The sequence below is a fragment of the Otolemur garnettii genome, unplaced genomic scaffold, assembly GCF_000181295.1.
Source record: "Otolemur garnettii isolate 467f Iridium unplaced genomic scaffold, OtoGar3 scaffold00018, whole genome shotgun sequence".
Taxonomy (NCBI): domain Eukaryota; kingdom Metazoa; phylum Chordata; class Mammalia; order Primates; family Galagidae; genus Otolemur; species Otolemur garnettii.
The window spans coordinates 20,130,804-20,153,512 of record NW_003852413.1 but is presented as its reverse complement, the minus strand read 5'-3'; the positions used below and the strand labels follow the sequence as shown (position 1 = coordinate 20,153,512).

Below are 22,709 nucleotides of genomic sequence, written 5' to 3'. Positions count from 1 at the left end.
CTATTTTTTTGAGGAGACAAGTTCTCACTGGTGCTCAGGGTATGAAGGTATTCTTGAGGACCATGAGAGATGTTCTACAGTCCTCAGGAGTATTGTGCCACTGAAGTGCCTCAGGTTCCTTGCATTCAGTTGACAAGCTCTTTTAGTAAATGTATTTCACACTTCCTTGCCATAGTAATCTGAGTAACTGCATGACTGAAACTTTTCTGAATGCTCAGGTTCATATCTTGACTATCAGTTACTGTCCTTGAAGAGTGTCCTTAAGGAGCTCGGGATTGTTTGCTCCTACAGTCACTGTCCCTAGGATACTGACCTTTAAAGTTTTTTAGTCTGCTTTTTGCTATTTTTCCTATCCAGGGCTTTTAATTCTTGCGAAATTGAAAGTAACTGCTTCTAGAAACTTCAATGCACACATCCCCTGATTTTTTCATAGTCTACTCTAGCTGAGAAGTCAGACAGTAAGTTATTAAAAGTATATGAAATTAGAGAACAAATGCTCTGCATGGAAAAAACTTTGAGCTCTTTCATAGAAGTTTGTGATCTTTAAGATAGGATTTCCCAACCTTATCACTATTAACATTTTGGGCAGAACCATTTTTTGTTATGGGAGATTGTTCTGGACATTGTAGAAGTTTTAGCTGGATTGCTGGTTGCTACCCACTAAATGCCAGCATCCCTTCCTTACAAGGGTGACAACTCAGAATGTCTTTAGACATTGCTGAATGTCACTGGTAGGCAAAATTGCCCGTTTGAGGATCATGGCTTTGAAATTTAGACTTTACAATGCTTTGTTCAACTTAGACTTAGAGTTTTTTCCCTCCTTGCATTTTTCTGTGGTTCTCTGATTAATATCTCATTTATTGATTTGCCTAATATTTCATGAAAATCATGTGTGTGTGCGTTTCAATAGAATAAGCTATACACGGCTTGGCGCCTATAGCTCAGCAGTTAGGGCACCAGTCACATACACTGGAGGTGGAGGTGGAGGGGTAGAATCCAGCCTGGGCCTGCCAAACAACAATGACAACTACAACCAAAAAATAGCCAGGTGTTGTGGTGGGCACCTGTAGTCCCAGCTACTTGGGAGGCTGAGGCAAAAGAATCTTTTAAGCCCAAGAGTTTGAGGTTGCTGTGAACTGTGATGCCACAGCACTCTACCCAGGGTGACAGCTTGAGACTCTGTCTCAAAAAAAAAAGCAGGTGGAGCCTGTGTCTCAGTGGGTAGGGATTGGCCCCATATAAGGAGGGTGGCAGGTTTGAACACGGCCCCAGCCAAACTGCAACAAAAAAATTGCCGGGCGTTGTGGCAGGCACCCGTAGTCTCAGCTACTCGGAAGGCTGAGGCAAGAGAATCACCTAAGCCCAGAAGGTGGAGATTGCTTTGAGCTGTGACACCATGGCATTCCACCAAGGGTGATAAAGTGAGACGCTGTTTCTAAAAAGAAAAAAAAAAAAAAAAGAATAAGCTATACTATACTCTCCATTTTCTGGAAGGAAAATAGCACAAATATGTCTCCAGGGCACAAGTTCATCCTAAATCCCACCACAATCACCTTATCTACTTTCTGGATACTCTCTAGTGCCAGGCTAAGAGCCCCTACTACATACCTCCATGCTCAGCCACTCTTTACTGTCCCAGCCTGGCCCTCAGCTCAAGCTCCTGGCACAGCCTGCAGTGCTCTCCGCCGGCTTTCCCTGGACCTCTCCTTCCTCTTGGCCCGTCTCCCATCAGCCATCTCTGCCTGACCCAGGCCCTTTGGCACTGAGCAGTCTGGCTTTTGTTGCCAGCTAATCTGTTCTGTATCATACGTTTTCTCTCCCCACCCGCCATATCAATTCCTTGAAGGCAAGGCAGACTACAAGTAGGAAGCCACTTCAATTTGTCAGTTCCCACCCAGACCAGCCTGTGCCAGGCATCCAGCAGCTCCTCAAGCCCACTGGCATTGAATGTGGCATTCAAATCCCTGCCAAAGCTTCCCTTCCCATCTGGTTTCCTAGGGCTCTTTCCAATATCCCTTGCCCTGCCACTTCTCCAACTCCTCCCCACCTCCCAGTTTAAATCTTCTCGGACTCTTAGCTAAAGGAGGTGCTCATAAGGCGGAATCAAAGCTCTTCTTCCCTACCTGCAGGCAGTCTACCACCTCTCCCTACACACACCTATAGTTCCTTAAATTGAACTTAGTCTGGGACTGCCCACCCATCACAAGCACCTTGAGGAAAGGGCTTGGGTGCTGTTATTTTTATTTTTTTTTTCACTCTGGCCCAGAATGGATTGCAGTGGCTGGATCGCAGCTCACTGCAGCCTCAAAGAGCTCAAACGATACTCCTGCCTCAGCCACCTCAGCAGCTGGAAGACAGGAGCATGCCACCATGTCCTAATTTAAAAAAAAATTTTTTTTTAAGAGACGGGGTTTTGCTATGTTCCTCAGGATGGTCTTGAACTACCAGCCTTAAGCAATCCTCGCTCCTTGGCCTCACGAAGTGCTGGGTATACGGATGTTAGCCACAGAGTCTGGCCTATGAGCTGTTTATGGTCGTTCTCATAGTTATCTCTCAACTCCCTCTGGGGCCTGGCTGCCCAGCATTTCATCCGAGTATGCTGAATAGAGTAGAATGGGGATGCAGAAATATCTCAAATCCAGAAGCAGACATCCTGTAAACGTCCTTGACCACCCCTACCCAGAAGCAGCAGTCTCGTGGGCTGTAAATGTCCTCAGACATGTCTCGAACAAACTCTCCCAAGCGCCCGCAGGACTAGGGGAAAAGTGCCAACGCGAGCACCTGCTGCCGGCCTGAGACGGGCCATGGTATCACATGATTCTCCAGTCACATGATCCCTGGAAATGGGGTGTAGAGAGACAGAGAGGGAGCGGAGGAGGAGAGTGAATTGAGTAGGAAAAGAAACACAGCTTTCCAGGCTGGCCCCGCCTCTATGTCGATGAGTAACCAATGGGAGCGCAACCATCATGACGCCCCAGCCAATGGAAGCTAAGGTGGGCGGGTCATGGCGCCGAGGGGCTGTAGTTCTCAAGCTGACCGCCGACTGCTACCCAGCAAGCGAAGATCCAGACGCAGGTAGGTGGGTTGCCGCGCAGATCTTTACCCTGCTGCTGCCCAGAGGACCAGCGAGGGCCATGTGGGCTTGAGGTTTCTCTGGAGTCTCAGCTGGGAGACAAGAGAAGACTCGCTTAAGGAAATTTCTTTGGGGATTTCTGATGCACTGGAGGGAGTCTTATCAGAGGGGGGCAGTAAGCAGTAATTGCAATGACCCCCATTAGAAGGAGGCTCTCTTCCTCCCCAGCATCCTGGGAGGCTTCGGCCCGTCACCCCAAAGCAGGGACCACCTCATTCTTGAGCCAGCTTCTCCCCCTGTCGGCAGGCGCCGGCTCTTTCCCTGTGGTGGTGGTAGGTGGTCCTCGCGGCTCAGAGTAGGAAAGGTGCCCGCCTGTGGTCCGGGAGTTCCGAGGGGCTGGCGCGGGACTTGAGACCTTGGCTTCCCAGAGGTAGTAGAAACTTGGGAGTGGTGACTTAGCCTCTGCGTTGTGTCTGGTTCTTCCTTACTTCCTTCGTGGGGGGTGGAACCAGCTAACTTCTGCCTTTCCCCGCCACTTTTTCCTCCTTTTTTTGAGTTGTCTCTCCTTTGGGAAATTTCCTCTCCCCTTGGCACTCGGAGCTGGGGCGGGGGATGCCACCTAGTGGAAGATGACGGAGCTAGGGGCTTGACGAGGCTCCGGCCCCTTGGAGTTGTTTTGGCAGAGTTCTGTCGGGGTGAGAGGCTGCTACTCAGAACCCTGCAGAGAGGAATCGGTCCCCCTCCCCCACGTCCCTGATCTGTGTGCGCGTGCGTGTGTTGAGTAGCCGCACACTGTCTACTTCCTAACCTCAGGATAAACAAAGGGAACTCACCGAAGGGCTAATACTCCTGTGCAGACAGGCACCTTTTCCCAACAAGCCAGGACAGCGGGTCAGCCTGCTAAGGGGTGAGGCTAACTCCCCTGCCCAGGAAGCAGGTAGGGCAACTGTTTTGCATGAGAGCTGTAGGGGTTGGAGAGGGTGAGAGGGACAGCAGTCCAGGACCAGTCTTCTTTATCCTTATCCAGCCAGGTGGTGGCCTTTTGGGATGTTCTTTGAGTTCGAGGAAGGGGCACTTGAAAAAAGCCATTGAAGGAGAGGGTCTGGGTGGGATTTCCTTCCTCTCCTCCCCAGCACTGTCTACACAGACTCCTGAGGAATTGAGGCACACAGACAAGGAGCAGCTCCTAAGGTCCTTACAATTGGTTGGTGGCAATTCTAGTACTAGGACCCAAGTGCAAAGTCCCTGCACCCATTTCTGTCCTGCCTGTTGGATCTATTCCCTAGGGTTTGGGGCACTATTCTAGGCACTGCCCAGGGTGCCACTTACAAGATGAACCTGGGCCCAGTGTGCTCTGGAGACATCAAAGCCTGTTGTCATGCCTTTTTGTTTTTGTTTTTTGAGACAGAGTCTCACTTTGTTGCCTTCCAGTAGAGTCCTGTGGCGTCATAGCTCACAGCAACTTCAAACTCTTGGGCTCAGGGGATTCTCTTGCCTCAGCCTCCCAAGTAGCTGGGACTACAGGCACCCACCACAATGCCTAGCTATTTTTAAAGATGGGGGTCTGGCTTTTGCTCAGGCTGGTCTCAAACCTCCCATGAGGTCAGGCAATCCACCCATCTCGGCCTCCCAGAGTGCCAGGATTACAGTGTGAGCCACCGCACCCAGCCTACCTTTTTGTTTTTTAGAGATAGAGTCTTGCTCTGTTGTCTAGGCTGGAGCGCAGTGGTATGATCACAGCTCACTGTAACCTCAAACTCTTGGGCTCAAGCAATCCTCTGCCTCCACCTCCCAAGTAGCAAATGCTACAGGCAGGCAGTACCATACTGGGCCTTTTCTTTTTTCTTAATAGAGTCAGGATCTTGCTGTGTTGCTTGGGCTGGTCTTGAACTCCTGACCTCAAGTGATCCTCTTGCCTTGGCCTTCTGAAGTGCTAGGATCACAAGTGTGAGCCACGGTGCCCAGCCAGTCACCTGACTTGATTTATGACATGACCTTCGTATATGTTGAGAATTAGTTTCTAGGATTCCCCCCTTTGGATACCAAAATCTGTGAAATGCTCAAGTCCCTGATATAAAATGGCATAGTATTTGCATATGAACCATACATATCCTCCTGTAGTCTTTTTTTTTTTTTTTTGAGACAGAGCCTCAAGCTCTCCCCCTGGGTAGAGTGCCGTGGCATCCCAGCTCACAGCAACCTCCAACTCCTGGGCTCAAGCGAGTCTCCTGCCTCTGCCTCCCAAGTAGCTGGGACCACAGGCGCCCGCCACAACGCCCGGCTATTTTTTGGTTGCAGCCGTCATTGTTGTTTGGCGGGCCCAGGATGGATTTGAACCCGCCACCTTGGGTGTACATGGCTGGCGCCTTAGCCACTTGAGCCACAGGCGCCGAGCCGTATCCTCCTGTATTCTTTACATCATCTCCAGATTACTTATTATACCAAATAAAATATAAATGTTACTTATTATAAATAGTTGTTATACTGTATTGTTTAGAGAATGACAAGCGTGTTTCAATTGTTCAGTACAGATATCTTCATGATAGGCCTATAAGGTATATGTAGTACATTTCACCAACAATGTAACATTTTGTTAAATTTCTTTTTGTTTTTTCCTTTTTGAGACAGAGACTCTGTAGCCCTGGGTAGAGTGCTATGGCACCACAGCTCACAGCAACGTCAAACTCCTGCACTTAAGCAATCCTCTTGCCTCAGCCTCCCAAGTAGCTAGCACTACAGGCACCTGCCACAATGCCCAGCTAGTTTTTCTTTTCTTTCCTTTTTTTTTTTTTTTAAAGAGACAGAGTTTCACTTTGATGCCCTCGGTAGAGTGCTATGGCCTCACACCTCACAACTCACAGCAACCTCCAGCTCTTGGGCTTAGGTGATTCTTTTGCCTCAGCCTCCCCAGTAGCTGGAACTACAGGCTCCTGCCACAATACCTGCCTATTTTTTGTTGCAGTTTGGCCGGAGCCGCGTTCGAACCTACCACCCTCGGTATATGGGGCTGGCGCCTACCCACTGAGCCACAGGCACCGCACCCCAGCTAGTTTTTCTATGCCTCAGCCTCCCAGACTGACTGCTAGGATTACAGGCGTAAGTCACTGAGCCCTAGCCTCTTAAGAATATTTTTCATTGGCTCAGTGCCTGTAGTTCAGTGGTTAAGGTGCTGGCCACAAACACTGGGGCTGGCAGGTTCGAACTCGGTCCGGGCCTGCTAAACAACGACGACAACTACAACAACAACAAATAGCTGGGCGTTGTAGCGGGTGCCTATAGTCCCAGCTACTTGGGAGGCTGAGGCAAGAGAATCTCTTAAGCCCAAGAGTCTGAGGTTGCTGTGAGCTATGACTCCATGGCACTCTACCAAGGGCAACATAGTGAGACTCTGTCTCAAAAGAAAAAATATATATATGATATATATATTATATTATATTATATCTCTGAGCTTCAGTTTCCTCCCTTAAAAGGTAAGGGATTGAGGTGGTGTGCACCTGTAGGCCCAGCTACTTGGAAGGCTGAGGTGGGAGGATCACATTAGCCCAGTGGTTCAAATCCAGCCTGTGCAACATAGAGACAGATCCTATTTCTAAAAATAAAAGCAAAGGTACACCGGATGGTTGTTGCAAAAAAATAAAATAACAGAGAGTATTGTAACTGGCTCCCAAGAGGCTCATCAGACATTACTACTGTTGCTCCTCCAGGCAGGGTAACATCTCTCTGGCTGCTCTGTCAAGCTACTGCTGGGTTTAGGGGAAGGGGATTTTAGGAAGAGGCTGCCTACACCAGAGACGTGAGGCTGGGTTCCTCCTGCTGACTCAGACAGGCAGCCCCACAGGTACACGTGGTTCCTTTCTGCACGTGGCTGATTTTTACTTTCAGGGTAGAGCGAGAGGCGAGGGTAGGAAGGGGTATATTTGGGGGGTCTGAAAGGGCCCTAGTGGTGTTGGGGGTCGCTCAATACACAGGAGTCTTGAAGGCTGATCCAGCCTCTATATCCCCTTCCGTAGGTGAGGAGGAACAGTTGTGGGCAGGTGGTGACTGGTCTTTTGAGAAGGCAGCCCAGATTCCACTGGCCACTGTACTTCCTTTTTCACAACTTTCTCAAGCCTGTGGTTTCCCATGTCATCATGGGGCTGCTCCACCCACCAAAACCTTAGTGGGGTATGAGTATGAGCAGTGTTGGGTGAGGAGACATCTGGACAGGCTGGCTGCAGAAGGGGAACCCTGCTTTCTCCTGGGAAGAGGGCTCCCTCCTTGTACCCCAGCCCCATCCTCTCCCATGGCTACTGATGCCTTTCTCATACCCCTGGAGAGGAAGGCCCACATTCCCACAGATTAGACCCACAGAAATCATATCTTCCTGTCACAGGCCTACATTTACACACACACTCAGAGAGACCTGCGTGTCAGGCCATGTGTTGGGAACTCAGACCCACACACCTATGCATGCCAACATTCATGCTTATGGCTGTGTATGTGCTTGTACATGTGTGACACACACAGAAGACATCATAGGAAGGTCTCAACCTGCTCGGCTTTCTCTCTGCCTGGACAGAGATTTGTTGGACAGGCTCATGTAGTCTTGGGCCTGGACCTTGGCATGGGGCTGGGTGAGTGGCTTAAGAATTAAGGGTGGCGGCTCAGCGCCTGTGGCTCAAGTGGCTAAGGCGCCAGCCACATACACCTAAGGTGGCAGGTTCGAATCCCCAGCCCGGGCCCGCCAAACAACAATGACAGCTGCAACCAAAAAATAGCCAGGTGTTGTAGCAGGCACCTATGGTCCCAGCTACTTGGGAGGCTGAGGCAGGAGACTCCCTTGAGCCCAGGAGTTGGAGGTTGCTGTGAGCTGTAATGCCACAGCACTCTCCAGGGGCACGACTTGAGGCTCTGTCTCAAAAAAAAAAAAAAAAAAAAAAAAAGAATTAAGGGTGGCAGATGCTCCATGGTTTTTGCAGGTGGACCATGTGGACACTGGTGAGCTGGGTGGCATTGGTGGCAGGGCTGGTGGCTGGAACACAGTGCCCAGATGGTCAGCTCTGCCCTGTGGCCTGCTGCCTGGACCCAGGAGGAGCCAGCTACAGCTGCTGCAATCCTCTTCTGGTGAGTGCTCTTCAGCTGGGCAAGAGCTGACAGCTTGGGTTTTCCCAAAGGGTCATCTTGGGTTGGCCAGAGGTGGCCAGGCACAGGTTTTTTGGTTTATCTCCTTCCCTCTCTTCCCAGGACACATGGCCCACAGCACTGAGCAGGCGTCTGGGCAAACCCTGCCAGGTTGATGGCCACTGCTCTGCTGGCTACTCCTGCCTTCTCACCATCTTAGGGACTTCCAGTTGCTGCCCATTCCCAGAGGTGAGGGAGGAGCTGGTAGCTCAATGGAGGTCTGCATTTACACCTTTCCTGCACTCTCCTACCCCCAGGTAAAAGGGCCTCATAGACTTTTCCGTGTCCTATAGGCTGTGTCATGTGCAGATGGCCACCACTGCTGCCCACGGGGCTTCCACTGCAGTGCTGATGGACGATCCTGCTTCCAAAAAGCAGGTATGACAGGGGCTCAGGTGGAGGCCAGGTGGATGGGTAGCATGTGGAACCTGGAGCACCCAGGAGCTGAGCCAGCCAGGTGATCCTGGTTCCAGCCCTGGTGCTCTCATTCACATTCATGTGGCATCTGTACTAAGCAACCCTCTGCTCTGGACAGAGGGACAGTTCTGGAGATAGTAGGGGACAGAAGAGAAAACAGGACCCCAGGCCAGGTCCAGGCATTGCAGGGGTGGGGAGAGGTCAAGCTGGACTGGTCTGATGCTAACCCACTGTCAGTGGTTACCTTTTCTGTGTCACCTTGCTGAGGCAGGAAACAGATTGAGGAGGGAGGCTTAGGGGTACCTGGGAGCTCACCAAGCTCTAGTATCATTCCACCCACTATAGCTAGGCCATTAGCTCCTTGGGCAATGACCTTTACTGGCCGGGTTGGTGAGATCCTGCATCCTGCATCATCTTGTCCACAGATAACAACCTCTTGGGGGCTGTCCAGTGCCCTGGGAGCCAGTTTGAATGCCCAAACTCCTCTACATGCTGTGTTATGGCTGATGGCTCCTGGGGATGCTGCCCCATACCCCAGGTACAGTTCTGGGGAGGTGGGGTTTGGAGAAGGTGGTGGGGCAGAGTTAGGGGGTAGGAGTGGGCAGAGACTGAGTCAGGATCATCTCTTCTAAGGCTTCATGCTGCGAAGATAAGGTGCACTGCTGTCCCCATGGTTCCTCCTGTGACCTGGTTAATGCCCGCTGCATCACACCCATGGGGGTCCACCCCCTGGCAAAGAAGATCCCTGCACAGAGGACTAATCGGGGAGGTGAGGAGGGAGATCATGGGGCTGGGAGCCGGGGGCAGGGGGGGGTTAGGCCTCATCTCACTCCAGATGGTAAAGATCCCCCCAACCCTGGCTGCTGCTCATGCCTTGCTCCTCTTCCAGTGGCTTTGTCTACTTCGGTAGTGTGCCCCGATGGGCAGTCCCAGTGCCCTGATGGTTCTACGTGCTGTGAACTGCCCAGTGGGAAGTACGGCTGCTGCCCGATGCCCAACGTGAGTGAGGGGCTGGAGCCAGCTTGGCTGTGGGCCTCCTGGGGAGATAGGACTGGCTGGCTGGCTGGTGGGAGCCTGGTTGGCTCAGGACTCATGCCACCCTCTAGTGGAAGATTGGGGCAGTGCCAGCATCGGTGGGCCTGCTGCTTACACATAGTTGAGACTGGAAGTTACAAGAACCGACCCTCTGTTTCCGTTCAGGCCATCTGCTGCTCCGACCACCTGCACTGCTGTCCCCAAGACACTGTGTGTGACCTGATCCAGAATAAGTGCCTCTCTAAGGAGAACACTACAGAGCTCTTCACTAAACTGCCTGCACACATAGGTACCAAGGGCAGGCACGGCCACAATTTCATTCCACCTGTACCACAAGGAGGTGCTTCCCACCCCACTGTTCTGGACACAGATGTGGGAGTGGGGCTCTCTTTTCTCCCCACTAGGTGTTGCCTTAGGATAGCTGTAGGGTGCCATAAGTGGTAACCTCCATCCTCAGCATCTGGTTCTAGCTGTAGAGCAGGCAAAGGGTGGGTACCTCTGAGGGTCCCAAGTACCACTGCTGACCTCTTTGCCTCCCTTACAGTGCAGGAGGTGAAATGTGACATGGAGGTGAGCTGCCCAGATGGCTACACCTGCTGCCGCCTACAGACGGGGGCTTGGGGCTGCTGCCCTTTTACCCAGGTACCCAGGAGTCAGGGGTGGGGGGGTGAGCTGAGGGTAGCAGTTAGGTCCTTGTGCTCACTGGTCCTTCTCCATCCACCCTAGGCTGTGTGCTGTGAGGATCACATACACTGCTGTCCCAAGGGGTTTAGGTGTGAAACAGAGAAGGGTACCTGTGAGCAGGGGCCCTACCAGGTGCCCTGGATGGAGAAGGCCCCAGCTTACCTCAGCCCACTGGAGCCACAAGCTGTGAAGAGTGACATCCACTGTGATAACTTCACCAGCTGTCCCTCTACCAGCACCTGCTGCCAACTCCAGTCTGGGGAGTGGGGCTGCTGTCCTCTCCCAGAGGTATGTGGGTAGGGTGACAGCGCTAAGGGTGGCTTGGCCTAGGGAGATGGTTGGCCAGACTGCTACTGCTTTACTCCTCCAAACTTTGCCTACCTAGCCCACAGGTGACACCCAGCTATTAACAGGAGAGGCTGGCTGGGGTAGCTTGGGGCTCAGTCAGCACTGCGCCCCAGATATGAGCTCCCTAGGCCACCCTTTCCTGCCTATTCCCCAGGCTGTCTGCTGCTTGGACCAGCAGCATTGCTGCCCCCAGGGCTACACATGCGTAGCTGAGGGACGGTGTCAGAGGGGGAACAAGATAGTGGCCGGATTGGAGAAGACACCTGCCCGCCCCAGAGACATTGGCTGTGATCAGCACACCAGCTGCCCAGTGGGGCAGACCTGCTGCCCAAGCCTGAGTGGGGGCTGGGCCTGCTGCCAGTTGCCCCATGTGAGTGCTCACCCTCCTGCACCTGGATAAGAGGGCTAAGGCCAGTGGGACAGGAATATGATGCCATCCCTCCCCTGACCCAGGCCGTGTGCTGTGAGGATCGCCGGCACTGTTGCCCAGCTGGGTATACCTGCAATGTGAAGGCCCGGTCCTGTGAGAAGGAAGTGGACTCAGCCCAGCCTGCTGCCCGCCTAGCCCAAGGCCCACTTGTGGGTGTGAGTGACGTGCAGTGTGGGTCAGGCCGCTTCTGCCATGATAACCAGACCTGCTGCCGAGACAGCCGAGGGGGCTGGGCATGCTGTCCCTACCGCCAGGTCAGTGCCAACCCCTACCCTGGGGCTGGATATGGCCATGGGCCAATTCCTGCCTTGTCCAACTCTCACCCTCCTCTCGCCGTCCAGGGTATCTGTTGTACAGATCAGCGTCACTGCTGTCCTGCTGGCTTCCGCTGTGGGGCCAGGGGCACCAAGTGTTTGCGCAGAGGTACCCTGCGCTGGGACAGCCCTTCGAGGAACCCAGCCCCAAGACAGCTGCTGTGAGGGACAGGACTGAAGACACTCCGCAGCCCTTGGGACCCTGCTTAGAGGGTGCCCACTGCTCAGGCCTCCCCAGCACCTCTCTCCAACCAAATCCTCCCACCCCCACCATTCTGAGTCCCTCTATCACCATGAGACGTGGGGCCTCACTCTAAGGCCTTCCCTATCAGAATGGTGGCTGTGGCAAAAGCCACAATACAAGCTGCCAAGCCCTCCCCCCATTTCTGCGGACCCTGTGGCCAGGTGCTCTTCCCTATCCACAGGGGTGTGTGTGTCTGTGTGTGTGTGTTCCAATAAAGTTTGTACACTTTCTTAACAGTCTGATTTGGCCCCGCTGCCTGCCCTCTCCAGGGCCCCCCTGAGCAGGTGTTTTGTCCAGTGCCAATGTTCCCCCACCCCACAGAAAGACACACGGGCGTCACCCTCACCAATTTTATATTTGCTGTTGCCTACAGCTGCCCCATCACATTATCCCCTAGTCCCCAGAGCTGCCCCAGCCACCAGCTCTGTGACATCGTAGCCCAGAAGTGGGCTAGTCAGCAAGCAGCACCCCTTCCCTCCCAGGGGTCCACAGAAAATGCCCCTTCCCTTCCCAGCCCTCACACTAGCAGCTCAGGCTGGGCTGCCCCTTCTGCTTCCCCACGATAGAACTTTCTATATACAGCCGCGTCTATACAGGCGCTGCTTCCCCCCCACCCAGCCCTCCTCCCCAGCACCTCCCAGTGGGGAGCCGGACCCTTCACTCCCTTGGCTTGGAGGCAGACACAGGGTCCCTCCGCAAGACATTACCCAGCACATACCACGGACGACTCCGCAGGCCCCTGGACGCCTTTCCAGCAGAGGCTGGGGCTAAGAGCGAGTGCCCCCGCAGGCTCCCAGGGCGCGCACCCTGGGGATGGGCCCAGGAGGAAGGGGTGGGGGCAGACCCCGAGGCGGCGCCAGCGCTACTTGACATTGAACACCATGAGTGGCCGCTCCTCCCGCCGCTGCCACGGGCTCTTCTTGTCGCCAGCCTCGTCGCCCACCTCCGCCCCCAACTCGTCCTCCGGGCTGGTGAGCGAGTCGCGCCGCAGCTCGCTGGCGCTACTGCGGGAACTGTCCCCGCGGCTGCGGCCCCGACCTCGGGGCACCGTGGCCGCCCGGCCCTCGGGCGCCGCCACCTCGTCCAGCAGCGGGGTCAGCGAGTTGTCCTCCGGGGAGCAGAGACCCGTGCGGCTCTCGCTGCTGCTCGGCTCCGTGTCCTCGCTGAGCGCCAGGCGTGGGGGCGCGGGCGGCGGCAGCGGCGCTGCAGGCGGGGCGCGCTCCCGCTCCTCCTTTGGGGCCCGGCGGCGCGTGGGCCGCGCCTCGTGTACGTCGACGCCGGAGTCCAGGCTGGCGTCTGTGCTGCGGCCCCCTCCGCCAGCCTGCAGATCAATGTAGGAGTGGCGCACTTGCGAGTTGGAGCGCCCGTCCAGGGACACGAACCAGGCACGCGGGTGAGGTTTCACGCCCAATTCCAGCAGCTTCTTCTCGGTCAGCGCCTGCAGCTCCCCGTTGAGCTGTGCCATGGTGGACTCGTTGAACAGCACCGGGATAGTGACGGAGCCGCTGACTGGCGCAGAACGCCCGCTCCCCCATCCCTCGCCGCCGCCACCCCCGCCGCCCTCGCCCCCAGCGCCCGAGTGGCCCTGCATTAGCGGCCGCTGAGGGTCGGGCTGGGGAAAAGGACGCGCGGGGCCAGGGGCCGCGCCCTCGGGCGGGACGGGCTCATCGCCTACACCCGCGGCGCCAGCCTCGCCGCTGAGACGCACGTAGTGCGCGGGGATCACCAGGGTGGGCATGACGTTGCGGTAGACATTGTCCTTCAGGTGGTCGATGGAGCCGCAGAAGATGAGCTGCCCCGGCTGGCTGAGCGACGGTGGCCGCGCCAGCTGATCCACCGACTGCGACAGCAGGAAGTCGGGGGTCTTGCTTTCTGCCGCCCCCTTGTGGCCCAGGTAGTGGTCGAAGGGCGGCGGCGGCGAGGGCGGCTCGTGCAGAAATGCCGCAGCTCCTGAAGGCCCCCGCCGGTACTCCTCCAGGCCCGGCTCCAATCCGCCAGGACCCTCGACCGAGCGGGCGCCCTTGAGCCCTGCAACTTCGCCTCCCCGGGCACCCGAAGGCTCTGCGGCCGGGCGGCTGGCCGAGCGCGGCTTGGCGCGGAAGAAGTCGTCCCGGGAAGCAGCCAAGTCCCTGGAGCTGGAGAAGGCCGAGTGGAGGGGGCCTGGAGGCGGAGCCTCGGGGTCTCCAGACGAGGCGGGCTCCAGGGGTCCTGCACAGATGAGGTGGAGCTGGGACATCGAGGTGGCCTGGTCTCGTTTGTTACCGTCGGAGGGCCCGGAGAGCTGCAGCTTGCGGTGCTGTTGCCTGGGTTTCAGGCAGCGCCTCCTGGAGAGGAAGGAGGAGACAGGGACACTCAAGGGAAAGGTGAGGGCCAGAGTAGCTCCCTAACACCCCGGCCTCAGTTACAAGGTGAGGGATGGGTATAGTTGGAGGACTGGGGTGGGAAGAATGCCTGGGGCGTTCAGGAGAGATGGGTAGGGGGCTTGGGAGAGGTTTGTGCAAAGAGTTTGGAAGAGTGTGGAAGGCCTCTTCAGCAGTTGTGTAAGTTTGTATCCCCCTGGGGTGAGCTCTGCACTTCTTTGCTTGTAGGAGGTTCCATGAAAACTTGAGAAACAGGTGTCTGGCCTAGGGTCCTCTGGGAGGGAGAGATGGGCTAGAAGGAGCAGCTGTAGGTCCTGCCTCCTGTCTGCCGCCTCCCGCCCCCTCCTTAAGCTAGTCTTTTAAGGGCTGTGCATGTGCATACGAAGTCCTTTCCTTTCAGACCTTGAGGACCAGAATTGTGTTTTAGGAATCTGTGGGGCCCTAGTGCCCAGCTCAAGACTAGGCATAGTGCGGCCTCAGTGGGAGGAGAGGAGGCTGGGCACTCACCGGCAGTAGTAGATGAGGAGACATAGCAGGATAAGCAGCAGCAGGGCCAGGGCGGCCAGGATGGTGAGCAGGAAGATGGTGTGGTAGGTGCCAATGTCCTGGATGCCCGATGTGATGGTGACCAGCCCTGTGCCAGGGCTTAGCGTTCAGGTGTGGATGCCCTTCCCGCCTTTGAGGAGAAATCCACTCTCCCAGCCTCCCTCTCTCCCACTCCCCACCCCCACTGACCCACTGCTCTCACCAGCTGTGGGAGAGGCCATGGCAGCTACCCAGTACCCCAGCTGGGGAGAGACGAAAGTCCAGTAGAGCTGCCGGCCTTCCTTCCGGATTACGCCAGTGCCATTTCGTACCCACAGCCCTGGGAGAGGCGAAATCAAACTCAATGTCCTTCCCACCTAAGTCCCACTTTCTCCCCTCCCCCAACTCTAGCACTGCAACCCCTGGAAGCACTTACCACTCTTGGGGTCGAACCTCCAGGCTGGAATGCTGGTGCCCACAGCAAGGGCACGTGCCTCTGAGGGCACAGGCAGGGACAGGTGAATGGGACCTGAGAGTGGCACCTCTGTCCCATTACCTGTCAGTAGGTGCACACTTATAGCAGCCAAAGGCATCAGCTCCAGCCAGGAGCCATTGCCTGAGGGAAGAGGACACAAAGGCTGAGAGCTAGTTGTGGGGCAGTGGTGGGGAGAACCCTTTCATACTGGGCATCCAGCATACCTGAGCTGGAGGCTTCAGTGCCCAGGAAGGCAGGGAAAGCACGCATTTCCTGCTGGGTGCTGGCAGGTGTGAGCGAGGCCCAGAGTTGGCTGTAGGTGGAGCTGACAGGTAGGCGGGCAGCCCGGCGCTGGAACTGCACCCAGGGCTGGGAGCGGGCACCTGGATGGAAAGAGGCTGCAGTGGCCTGGCCAGGGACAAGGTTTCCCAGGGCCCAGAACAGAAAGCCAGTATCCAAGAAGGGAAGCCACTGGGTCAGGCCATTTGGGAAGGGAGGGTGTTGCCTTGGGGAGAGAACTGGGCAGTCCTAGAATGTTAATCTAAAAGGGACATAGACCTGAAATTGCTGAGACCCTCAGAAGGTTATTTGCTCTCTTGGAAATGCTGTTTCCTTATAAACCTATAAAATGCTGAGGTTCAAATCATCAGCAATTAGTATTGTCTACAGTGTGGCAGGCATTGGGTCAGGTACAAGGAGTGTAAAAATGAATGATGTAACACCCTGCTTTCAAGTTACAGTCTAGTGTTGTGCTGTCATTTACAACTTTCTGATGCCATGGGAATGTTCTCTGTGTGACCCATTGTACTGCTAGGCACACATGGCTGTAAAGCATTTGAAATGTAGCCACTGTGACTGAGACTGAATTTACCAATGTTTAAGAATTTAATGAATTTTTGGCTCGGTGCCTGTAGCTCAGTGGCTAGGGTGCCAGCCACATACACCAGACCTGGAGGTGGTTTGCCAAATAACAATGATAACTACAACAACAAAAATAGCCGAGTGTTATGGCAGGTGCCTATAGTCCCAGCTACTTGGGAGGCAAGGCAAGAGAATTGCTTAAGCTCGAGAGTTTGAGGTTGCTATGAGCTGTGACACCACAGCACTCTACCGAGGGCAACATAGTGAGACTCTGTCTCAAAAAAAAAAGTGATGAATTTTTAATGTAAATTATTTCAATTTAAACAGACACAGGTAGCTAGTGATTGCCTCATTAGAAGCTTAGGTCATATGTGCATGTGTTGGGGAGGAAGGCATGAACATGAACAGAATTCCGATGCAATATGGTCATAGCTAACATTTATTAAGCTTTAAGATATGCTGGACATTGTTCTGGGCAAGTTACCTGTATTAACCCCTGTAATTAGGATACTAACCCCTGATGTATATTTATCATCAGCTCCCCACCTTTTTTTTCCCAGTTTTTGGCCGGGGCTGGGTTTGAACTCGCCACCTCTGGCATATGGGGCCAGGGCCCTACCCCTTTGAGCCACAGGCGCTGCCCATCAACCCCATTTTATAGATGCAAAAATGAAGGAAGAAGTTCAATAACTTGCCCAATCATTGAGCCTGGTTTGAAGCCCAGGCCATTCGGTGCCAGGGCCCAGCGTCTCAGCTACCATCCCTTCCAGTCTCACTGTTGTAACAGAGGGATGCAGGGGCCTATTGGAGCTTGGCCCACCAGCTCAGGGGAGGCCCCGTTAGAGTCTTGCAGGATGAGTAAGAGTCAGGAAAGAGAGTGAGAATGGGCTTCTACGAGGACTGGCATGGGAAATGTCCAGAGGCATAGGGCAGCAGGAACTGTCTGAGGACTGCAAGGGCAGGTAACTGGATTGCAGGGGTAATATGCAACAGTTGCCTGGCCCATGAGGGCCTTGCTGGCTCTGGGACAGGGCCTGGGATTTGTACTGAGGGCTTTTGTCTTTTGGAGACAGAGTCTCACTTTGTCACCCTTGGTAGAGTGCCGTAGCATCATAGCTCACAGCAACCTCAAACTCTTGGGTTTAAGCGATTCCCTTGCCTCAGCCTCCCAAATAGCTGGATTACAGGCACCTGCTACATGCCCAGCTATTTTTTATTGTTGTAGTTATTGTTGTTTGGCAGGCCTGGGCTGGGTTCGAACCTGCCAGCCCTCATGTATGTGGCCAGTGCCCTTGCCACTGAGCTGTAGGTGCTGAGCCTGTACTGAGGGCTTTAAGCTAGGGGACAACAAATAGCCCATTCAGCATTTTAAAAATCTGGAAGGACATTTAGAAGCCTCTAGATTGAAATGACTAAGATAAGCACACAAGAGTAGCTTGGTGACAAAGGTTCAAACTCAGAATCTACATAGGGAAAGTGTTTCTCCCATTCCAGGCCCCACTGTGGCTCTCTAGCATTAGCCAGGTAATGCTCGCCTTCTGTCCTGCACCTTCATGACTCCTCCAGGCCTTCCTCTCCAGTGAAGATGCTTCTGCTCCCACCTCACTCTTGCTTCCATTCTGTAGTCCAGCTGTTCCCTTCACCGAGCTATTGCTGGCCCAACTACACTTGCAAGAAGGGATGTCTCCGCATTGAAAGCAGCTGTCCTCTATTTGCTCCCCTGCCTGCTCTGTAACTACTCCAGGGATTGCAGTGATCTGTCTGTCTTCCTACTTGTCTGAGAACTCCACAAGGCAGGGGGCAGGTCTTCTTCCTCACCATTGCTCCTCAGCACTAGCCATGATGCCTCGCACACCGTTGGCGCTGAAGTAAGCACTAGTTGAGTGAGACTGAAAGCCTTTGAGTAGACAAGTACCACTGTGGGATTGCTCTAGGCCTTGCAATGGGTGTCCAACACCTTTGGAAGGACTGCTTTTGTGGTCTTCTAACATAGCCAGGCACCCAGCAGATGCACAACAAATCTGTGTAGATCCACTAAAGATAAAGGTGGCAGGGAAGTAGGAATAGAAGGAGAATAGAAACCACAAGAAGCCCCAATAACTGTAAACATTTATTGAACACCTGTGCTTTTTTTTTTTTGCACGTTTGATGTTATTTAATCTTTACCTCAATTTGATCTTTTTGCATCTTACAAATGAACAAATTAAGGCTCAGAGAGGTTAAGTGACTTGCTCAAGTGCACCCAGCTAATATGTAAAAGATTGGAAGTCTCTATACCCAGGTCAAGGGAAAGGAAGAGGAGCCAGGGTGGAACAGGGTAGGGGGAGCCTTACCAGGAGAGCCTAGGAGGATGTGCACAAGGTCCTCATAGAGGATGAGGGTGGCTGGCCGCTCAGGGAGTAAGTAGAGGCTGACGGATGCATACACTGCAAGAGGGGTGGCCTGTCAGCTCCAGAAAAAGCCTTCCTCCTAAGTGCCCCCTCTGAGTCCCAGTGGCTTCATCCTCCCTCAGCTCCTTCTGCATACCCCAGCCTAGGCAGCAGCTGCTGGAAAGCCTGTCCCTCCGCCCCCAAGGACTATTCTGGGAAGGGGCTGATGGAGGGTCAGCTGCTATCCCCCCTCCACCTGCCCCTGCACTTACAGGGTAGCTTGTCGACACGCCAGGGCACAGAGTTGGTAAGGAAGCCAGGGCGGGCAGCAGTGACCAGCACCCAGGTGCCCAGGCGGTAACTGAGTGGCAGAGTGGCCACACCCTCTGAGTCTGTGGTGCCAGTTGCCAGCAGAGTCCGGTTCCCAAAAATGTCCACTGAGGCCCGTGCCAGGGGCACCAGCTCCCCGCTCACATACACCTGCACCTTGATCAGGATCTCTGTGGGCAAGATGGGGTGAGAGGAGTGAGGAGGGAGGAGGAAGCCACAAGATCAAAGGAAGGAGTGTTGGTTGTGGGTTAGGAGAGGCTTTGGGGCTGAGGCTAAAGAAGGTATGATAAGAGCCAAGATCTATAGAACTTAAACCTCCCATCAGCCTGTGAGGAAGATGGGACTATTACTATATTTCATCAAATCTAACACTTTTTCATATTTGAACTCAAGCTGTATCTGTGATTAATGATGTCATAATTACAACTGGCAGCATTTTATCCTTTCATACTAGTACATGAAATAATGGTTTATCTTACAGTTAATGATGCGTTAGGTAAAATATGCCCTAAGCCCATTTCACAGATAAGAAAACTGAGGCTTGATACATTTAGATAATTGCACTACCATTACCAGGAGAGCTGGGATCCAGATCTGCATGCAGTCTGCCTCTAGAACATGAATTCTAGAGTCCAGAGTCTGGGGAGAAGAAAAGGAAGGGCGTACTGATAAAGGATGAACAAGTGGAGAAGCATAGGCCTCCAGGGGGAAGAGGAGGGAGGTCAAGATCCAGAAGTTTGGAAGGGAGGGTTGAGGCTAAGTCAGAAGTTTTGGTTTTCAGGAAAAAATTGAGAAGGGGATGGTCATTCACATTATTCATTCTCTTCCCAGGATCCTTTGCACAGACCTGTGGCTCTTCAGATTACAGAGTCACCCCAAACCCTATGCCCAAATGAGTACCCCTTGTCCCCTCTCCCTCACATTTACAGCCTGCCCCCTCCCAGCTGGTCAGCTTCAGTCACCATGGCAATGCCCTCATTCCTCCCAGATCAGGCAGGGAGCTGGGGCCCTGTCAAGGGGAAGGAGATCTGAGTGGACCAACCCAGGCCCAAGGGAAGCCAGTGTGGAGTGGCTGCAAATCTTTTGCTTTCCATAGATGCCTCTCCCCTAGCCCCAGGATACTACAGCCAGGGTATTTTGCAGTTGTTCTTAGCTTGGTGGGGTAACTGGGACCTTGAGTTGTTCCCATGGATTCATTCCCCAGGCAGCCTCTCAGACCACTTCCCACTTAGCACAGCTGCTTCCTCAGGAACACACCTTACTCCTACCTTGCTGCTAAGGATGAGTATCATGCCTGGAGGAGAATAGAGACCTCAGTGCGCGGAGAGGGGGGCAGGAGGTGGGTGGTGAGTGGGCTGGGTGCTATGTGCAAACCTAGGGGAGCCTGGGTACACAACAAAGAGTCTAGAGGTGACAGCAGCAGGGCACAGGGAGGTCAGGGAGCTCTGTGTAGGCTCCAGGAAGGGGAAGACCTTAGAGTAGAGCCTGACACTTAACAGTGACAGGTGGCTTATCTCAGGCTTCCAACCCTGGTCCAGAGCCACGCCTGCCCCTGGCATTCCACCCAGCTGTTCCCCTGAGCCCATTTCCCTCTCCCCTCCCAGGCAGGAGCCCAGTGCTGCAGGGTGGGTGCATGCACTTGACCCACTCTGGCTCTCTGATTCTTCAAGGAACTGAAGGCATTCCCCCCCACCCCCACTATCCAGTAGGAATTCTGAGAAGCTAAAGGCCCCCACCCCTATACTGGGCTAGGACCAGCTGGATAGAGCAGCTGGGAAGAGGGAATGCAGGAGTCTGATATGTGGTCATTTGTGGGACTGTCTTGAGTTCAAGTGCCAAAGCCTCAGAAGAGGGAAGGAGGCCTGGGAAATAAACAGGGGTGGGCAGGTAAGACCTGAGGGAGGCATTGATGCCAAGCTTATTGGGGGAGGGGGCAAATGCCTAGCTGTTCCCTTCCCCCCTCCCCTCAACCTGGGCTCCCAGCCAGCTGCCTGAGAGAGCCCCCTATCCTGGATCTATTCCAGCCAATTCCCTGGGCCCCCTTCCCTGGGGTGCAGGGACTTGAGGGAGGAGCTTCCTGTGAAACCAGGGCCTCTTCCTATAAAGCAGAGCCTTATCTCCTTCCCCAGAGAGCAGGGGAGACTGAGGCAGGGAAAGACCATTTCCCATTCCTCAAAGCCTGACATTCCATACAGTATCCATGCCTCTCTGGGGCTTCAGCTCCGCCTGGGTCCAGGAGGAAACCAACCCCCTCCCTTCATCCGGACCCCACTTCCCTCATCCAGAGCCCCCTCCACCCCCGCTTTTCCTGTCAGCTCCTTGGTGGTGGTAGGGTAGTGGGGTAGTGGAGAGAGTGGAGGATACTGGGCAGGGATGAGGCCCACAGGCAGGGGAGGGAAAAGCAGTAGCCAGGGTGGTAGGGCAGGAGGCTAGGAGTGGGCGCAGGGCTGGAGTGGGTGGAGGTTTCTGAGCAGCCAAGCCCAATGTGCAGGGTGTGGAGTCAGGGTCTGGAGCTCCCACTGCAGGAGCGGCCCCACCCCCACTTCACACACCCACCTGGGCCCAGCAAGGGGCTGGGAGGGTCTCTACTGCAAAGGAGAGGTGAAATGAGGAGGGGGTGATCTGGGGGTGGGCAAGGGATAGAAATGCCAGAAGGCCTGCTGGATGGGGACGCGGGTACCTGGGCACCTGCCCTCCCAGCCGGCAGTGCCTGCAGCCGGCCAGCTCAGCATGGCTCCGCGACCACATCCTTGCCATGCGTCTTGAGCGAGGAATTAGAATGTACCCCTTTCTCAGAGCTCCCCAACTGCAGCCCTTCGTTCATCGTGGGTTGATCAGCGTTTATTTGTTGCACCCCAAATTCTAAACCCGGGGGCCGGCAGGGGGCTGTCAGGCTTCAGGGCGAAGAGCCCCATTAGAGCAATCAATCCCGCCCACAGCCTCACCCACTCCCCTACCTCCCCTCCCCCTTCTAACCCAGCTCTAGGCGCCCAGCCCCCGTCCGGGCCTAGGGTGGCAGCCGAAGCCTGCGTCCCCACCCAGCTAGGGTCGGGGCAAGAGTCGGAAGCTAGGAACCCGGAGGGGGCTGCGAAGCCGGGGCCCACCCCAGCCCTCCTCTGGGCGGGTGTCTTCTGTAGACAATGGCTCAGGCAGCAGCGCCTCGCGAACCAGGAGGGAGAAAAACAAGCCGGGAGGGGGCGGCGGCGCCGAGCCTGTGGACCCCCGCCCTTCTATTGTGTCTCCCCGAGACCCCAGCTCCGGACGGCCTCCCTCTCCCCGTCCTCTTTTCCCCCAGAAGCGCAAACCCCAGATCGCCCAGCTCCTCCTACCCAAACCCGGGGAAACAGAATACCCCCCAATTCCCGAGCGCTGCGAAAAGGAGACTGGCGGGCAGGGGCCTGACCAGCGGCTCTGGCCGGCGATCGCGGCCCCTCCCAGCGGAGACTCACCCTGTGGGCTGAGGGGCTCGGGCGGCGACTTGCCGGGAGCCCGGGAGGCGCCGCCGAGCAGCAGTCCCAGTAGCGGCAGCAGCCGCGTGAGGACACTGGGGCTACTCGGCAGCGGCATCGCGGGGCTCGGCCCGGCCCTAGCGGTCCATGGCTCCCGCCTGGCCCCGTTCGGCCGGCCCCGCTTAGCCCCAGCTCTGCGCCTCGCCGCGCTCGCCGCTCCAGCTCGCGCTCCGGCTGCGGCGCCCGCTCAGCACGATTGTCTCTGCCGGGGCCACCGCCAGCGCCCCCTGCAGGCGGCGTGCCGCACCGCAGGCCCCCGGCACCGCCTCCTTTCGGTTCTGCTCCACCCCCTGCCCCCCCTGCGCTGCTCACCTCACAGCCCCCACGCCGCGCTCCCTGACTCCGAGCTGCGGGGGAGTGTAGTGATCAGGATCCTCTTGCAAGGGTTTTGGGGCGTTCGGGAGGCCCCAGAATTTGGTGCAAAATTTGGAGGAGGGAGAATGGCTAAAACAACACACTCTCAGAAGGGTACAGTCATGAGCGTCTCAAAAAAGTGTTAAGAACCCCTTGCTCTACCGCTCCCTTCTCTCCGCACAAACACCCACGCAGTGCTAGGGAGCTAGCGGCAAAGCCCA

General features: G+C 55.1%; 2 protein-coding genes across 2 annotated transcripts; one reads left to right on the top strand and one right to left on the bottom strand.

Annotated features, from left to right (window-relative positions):
• Positions 1 to 3,022: 3,022 nt before the first annotated feature.
• GRN (granulin precursor) lies at positions 3,023 to 11,944 on the top strand. The gene is made up of 13 exons (XM_012802983.2): positions 3,023 to 3,075; positions 8,032 to 8,176; positions 8,297 to 8,422; positions 8,527 to 8,611; positions 9,076 to 9,188; positions 9,284 to 9,419; positions 9,540 to 9,649; positions 9,851 to 9,974; positions 10,230 to 10,327; positions 10,412 to 10,657; positions 10,872 to 11,087; positions 11,171 to 11,401; positions 11,489 to 11,944. Exons 2-13 carry the CDS (start codon positions 8,039 to 8,041, stop codon positions 11,624 to 11,626), a joined length of 1,761 nt encoding a protein of 586 aa, XP_012658437.1. The 5' UTR covers positions 3,023 to 3,075; positions 8,032 to 8,038; the 3' UTR covers positions 11,627 to 11,944.
• A 359-nt stretch (positions 11,945 to 12,303) lies between these two features.
• Positions 12,304 to 22,347, bottom strand: FAM171A2 (family with sequence similarity 171 member A2). Its single transcript, XM_003786268.2, has 8 exons — positions 22,075 to 22,347; positions 18,568 to 18,795; positions 18,260 to 18,352; positions 15,290 to 15,448; positions 15,027 to 15,206; positions 14,814 to 14,930; positions 14,573 to 14,699; positions 12,304 to 14,029 (listed from the first exon to the last, which is right to left on the bottom strand). Exons 1-8 carry the CDS (start codon positions 22,190 to 22,192, stop codon positions 12,568 to 12,570), a joined length of 2,484 nt encoding a protein of 827 aa, XP_003786316.1. The 5' UTR covers positions 22,193 to 22,347; the 3' UTR covers positions 12,304 to 12,567.
• Positions 22,348 to 22,709: the final 362 nt, after the last annotated feature.

What these genes read in the sequence shown, in the direction of transcription:
- FAM171A2 (XM_003786268.2), bottom strand. Translation starts at nt 22,192, where the DNA reads ATGCCGCTGCCGAGTAGCCCCAGTGTCCTCACGCGGCTGCTGCCGCTA. An exon ending in CACTGAAGCCTCCAGCTCAG is followed by an intron (nt 15,207 to 15,289) that starts GTATGCTGGATG and finishes CTCTTCCCTCAG; the next exon opens with GCAATGGCTCCTGGCTGGAG. An exon ending in GAGGTTCGACCCCAAGAGTG is followed by an intron (nt 14,931 to 15,026) that starts GTAAGTGCTTCC and finishes CGCCTCTCCCAG; the next exon opens with GGCTGTGGGTACGAAATGGC.
- GRN (XM_012802983.2), top strand. Translation starts at nt 8,039, where the DNA reads ATGTGGACACTGGTGAGCTGGGTGGCATTGGTGGCAGGGCTGGTGGCT. An exon ending in ATCCTGCTTCCAAAAAGCAG is followed by an intron (nt 8,612 to 9,075) that starts GTATGACAGGGG and finishes TCTTGTCCACAG; the next exon opens with ATAACAACCTCTTGGGGGCT. An exon ending in TAAACTGCCTGCACACATAG is followed by an intron (nt 9,975 to 10,229) that starts GTACCAAGGGCA and finishes CCTCCCTTACAG; the next exon opens with TGCAGGAGGTGAAATGTGAC.